This window comes from Rhagoletis zephyria, unplaced genomic scaffold, assembly GCF_001687245.7.
Source record: "Rhagoletis zephyria isolate East Lansing unplaced genomic scaffold, Rhagoletis_zephyria_1.1 Rzeph_scaffold_01042, whole genome shotgun sequence".
NCBI lineage: Eukaryota > Metazoa > Arthropoda > Insecta > Diptera > Tephritidae > Rhagoletis > Rhagoletis zephyria.
The window spans coordinates 82,946-87,564 of NW_016158126.1; the positions used below are offsets into that span (position 1 = coordinate 82,946).

General features: G+C 39.4%; 1 protein-coding gene across 1 annotated transcript; it reads right to left on the reverse strand.

The window, feature by feature from the left end:
* Positions 1–1,652: 1,652 nt before the first annotated feature.
* On the reverse strand, positions 1,653–3,915 carry LOC108362584 (uncharacterized). The gene is made up of 2 exons (XM_017615620.1): positions 3,358–3,915; positions 1,653–1,929 (listed from the first exon to the last, which is right to left on the reverse strand). The coding sequence occupies exons 1-2, from the start codon at positions 3,831–3,833 to the stop codon at positions 1,653–1,655; spliced, it is 753 nt and encodes a 250-aa protein (XP_017471109.1). The 5' UTR covers positions 3,834–3,915.
* Between the last annotated feature and the right edge of the window lie 704 nt (positions 3,916–4,619).

Consider the following 4,619-nt stretch of genomic DNA (forward strand, 5'->3'; position numbering starts at 1 on the left):
TATTTAAGAAAGTATCGATATTGTTGATACAAAGATATTTTTCTTTGTCAGCACGAAACTTAGGAAGTGGGGGTGTGCAAATGTTGGCCAGCGAATAAATTGTTACAGCAATGAGCAAAGATATGCTTGTCCGTATGTCTGCGTTCAAACACGGAAACTCGAGTTTTTTATTATCGGCGATTTCTCTTTTGGTGTTGCCCTTTGCATTCACATACAGAAACTCTTTTGTACGCAATTGTTGGTGTCAGCTGTGAATCGCCAACTTGAATTACTCAGAGGAACGAGAGCACAAAGCGTGTTTCCCGAGTACGGGCGACACGGTACCCGCCCCCTTTCCTCGTCGCTCTCTCCCCTACAAGCTTCGAGTTTCCGCAACAAAAGTTTCCGTGTCTGAACGTCGACTATGTGATGCGGAAAACTAGCGGCACTATTTGTTAGCAACTGTCAGCAAAATCCAACGTACCAAAGCGAAGAAAATGGGCAAGTTCAGAAGGCGCAACAGCTCAGTAACTGTTACGATTGCACCTTGTGAACGCGTTGTTTTGTACTTCTGATCAACTGAACAGTTGCTCTTTTTCTGATCATTTGAGACAACATGTTGTGTGTTTTGAATTTGACAGATAATGTATCAAGCCGTTCAGAAGACGCATTACTATCACCGATTTTATTAGCAACTGTTGCGCTCAACTGCTGCGCCTTCTGAACCTACCCAATAAAAAGCGACCCGTTCCAAATGAGAAATCGATATGCTGTATTTTATTAGAATTCAATTTATGTATGCATAACTAAAACATTAAGTGAGAGTGAGAACGAGTGCAATAAGACGTTAATTCTTAACGTTAGGTGGGTGTGCATGTGTATACATATGTGTGTTTACAATGAGTGTGTTTTAGTTTATAAGTACATTACGGGTGGTTATTAACTCATGAAATGAGTGTTTTTAATATTTGATATTAATGCTATTAGGGTGATCCAATATCCCGGCCCCGTTGAAAGAACCGTCTTTTAAGATACAGGTAGGATAGCTAATTTGAGTATCGGGCGGCAACAAGGTCCATTAGCAGTGCGAAAGTGCACAACGCCAACTTTACCATCTCTCCCAAGCACGATGGATTCGATGCGACCAAGTTTCCTGCGCTGTGGTGGTAGGTTGTCGTCATGAATTATTATGATGAAATAATACAGGTGTTATCAGTTGGCAACTTCTCGCTCTAATTCCGCCATATTGACTGCTTTACGTGTTACTTCTTTAACTATTCTTTGCCCATTAATATAGTTGAATGCTTTTTATTTTTTCTCAGTATACAAACTTTGTTTTCTTAAAAAGGTATTTTATCTTATTTTATTTCATTTCATAACGAATATACTATAAAAAAGCAAATTTTGTTAAGGAGAAAATGTGTAAGTTCGTTAAAGTAGTCTGCAGACCAGCGACGCCAAAAGCGTTGTTTAATTGAGGTGATCNTTGGCCGATCTAGCTTTTTTTTTTTGAATTCCTGGCAACACTGCTTTTCTTCAACAAAGTAAACAAGCAAACTAGGAATGTTCGATATTTAAGAAAGTATCGATATTGTTGATACAAAGATATTTTTCTTTGTCAGCACGAAACTTAGGAAGTGGGGGTGTGCAAATGTTGGCCAGCGAATAAATTGTTACAGCAATGAGNCCAAACTAGAGATATTTTTATGTTCCAGGGAACGCTCAGGTAGGATTCGTAGTGAATCGCCAACCAAAAAATGTCCAGCAGTCAGAGCTCCGAAATCATTTGGGTCTGACGACAGTGGCGAAAGTGGAAAGTGGATTGCTTCTATTTCAGCAGCGACGGTGCTCAGCTCTTCAAATGTTAGTTTAGTGTTTGCCAGTGTGCGGTTAAGAAGACCCTTTGCGCTCTTTACAGCGGCTTCCCAGAGGCCGCCGAAGTGAGGTGCCCTGGGAGGAATAATATGAAAATTGATAAAGTCTGATGAACAAAATTTGAAAATTTCATTTTGTGTCTCGGGATTAAACAGAAATTGCTTAAGCTCTTTAAGGTGATTGGCTGCTCCAACAAAATTCGTAGCATTGCCGCAAAATATATCGCAAGGCATTTTCCGACGACTACCCATGCGATTAAGTGAATTTAAAAATGCCTTCGTGGACAAATCTCAGACTACCTTAATATAAACTACCTTTGGTCAGATACGACTTGTTCGGTGGCTTTTCACGAATCCTCAAGTATGTGTTGATGGGTCCACAAAAGTAGACCCCGCAGCGTTCAAATGGACGGGCAGGTGCGAGGCGAGCAGCCGGTAGCGGTCCCATGACCTGCTGCAACAGCTTTGCTGTGGCGTTAACTATCCAGAATTCGAGGTGAATTAAAGCTAGGCTGACTTCCAAAACGTCAATTGCATTGCATACGTACAAAGTTTAATGTTCCATAACGCCCAACTACAATTGGTTGACAATGTATACATTTCCAAAACGCATCCGAAATGTTACAGAAACGCATCGCTAGAGTAATTAGCGCATCAGAAACAAAGTTGATGCTTCGTTTGGTTTTGGTTACAATTTGTGTTTTAAAAATGGAAAATTCCGAAATGATAATCATTGTTTTATTAAATAATCAAAATATACAATGTATATGTTGCAATGTTTCGTAACTTTGCATCTACGAACAGTTTAAATACCGCAGTAGAACAGTATCCAAACATTGCATGATTACGTTTTGGAAGTCAGCCCTACTAATGCCTTAGGACCTGAATGGTAATCAGACTGGATGCTTTTGAGAGTCCGGCAGATCTGCATACTCCAAGCGACCACCAACCTTAATAAGTTCGAAACCACTTGAGTTGTCTAAAAATGGTGTAAGAAATTTTAAGTTGCTCTTTAGGGGCAGATTTTTTCTTAGCAAATGGAAGTCGTCGACGAAATGTTGCTGAATATTCCAAACAATAGAGTGTAACGCACGTCACAGTTCCTGAGGTGTTGGCAAAGAAGTCGTTGATCTGGAAATTTTTCAGCATGTGTCACTGAACCTGAACATGCAAGCAATGAGTCGTAGACAGCACATATATGAGCGGATTTTTTCAATAGTATTCAAGATGTAGTTTGTTCCTGCAACAACAGCAAACAAACTTTTTCTCTTTTCTGCGTTTATTATGTGAATATCGACGTCAAGTTTGCTCTTTTTGGCGGGCCACGACTACATGTCTTCACGTAGAAACCATGGGCCTGAAAACCAGTTCAATGCTTTCAAGTCAGTGGAAGTACAACCAACGTTGACAATGTGACCGGGTGCTGTTGCAACCAATGAAGCACTAGTTGCGAATCGGTCCAAAAGTATGCTAAAAAGGGTGTGTCTGAGAAAATGGTTTTTACCTTATTGTACAACTGTGCAAGAAGATGCGCTCCGCAAAGCTCGAGTTTCGGAAGCGATTGTTTTTTGACTTCGATGTCAGCAAGTGAACAGCAATATTTCCATCGGTGCCTTCAGTGCGCAAGTACAATGAACAACCATATGCTCGAATCGATGCGTCGCAGAAGCCGTGAATTTGGAGATCGCATGCGTTTGGCTGTTGACAATAAGGAGGCACTGCGAGCGTTGATAGCGAACCAACAGACGAGATCATTTGCTCCAAGCGTGTTGCAGGCTTTGTGGCACGGACTCGTCTCAATCGAGCTTTAAAAGCCACAGCTTTTGGAATATGATTTTGGATGTGATCAGAAGAGGTGCAAGCAATCCGAGCGGGTCGAAGAGTGATGGGGCGATCGAAAGGATTGTGCGTTTTGTGACCGCAGCATGAATTTCCTTTGGTGAACATGTAAACAGGAACACATCTTCCAGTTGATCCCATGTGATACCAAGTGCCGCTGGTTATTAAATCTTCTGTGAAGTTGTATGTATGTACATATATGCAATAACTAAATACAAAACGTTTGGCTGCAATAAATAAAAAAAAATGATTTTTAATTGAATTGGATATGAAAATTTACAATAGACCGGTTAAAAAAAATTTTCTTCTTTTCATGATTTAGTAGAGAAATGAGTTGCTCTACATGTCCAAAGACATTCTTCCAAAGGCTACCCCCAATATTTTTAATAATTATTAATTAGCGAATCGTATTTGAATGTCAAAATTTTTAGATTATCGTCTTAGAACTCAAAATGTGTATAATTGGAAGCTATTTCGGGTTATTTCGAAAAAATCACCAGGTTTATAGGAGTAGTTTTTACCCAGGAATTCAAATATGTTGATAGCTTTATCTTACCAAGCAATCGGGATTAATAATAAATAGAATCTGGAACTCAAAATTGACAAAATTATTAATTTAAATTTTCAAATTATACAGCTATCCCCAAAAATTGTCCGATATTCTCAATACTATGTACCATCCTATCCTATTTTTACCGCCCTTTTCAATTCCATCAACGGAATTTCGTTATATTTTTTTAAGTTCCAGTTATTGGACAATTTCAAAATTGAAATTCATGATTTTGTCAATTTTGAGTTGCAGATTCTATTTATTACACTATGCGACAGTCAAAATCGGGATGGGATGAAACCAACGGGAAATGTTATATCGGTCAAAAAAAAGTTATACGTGGCCCGGCGTTTCGCTGGGTCACGTCTAGGAATCGA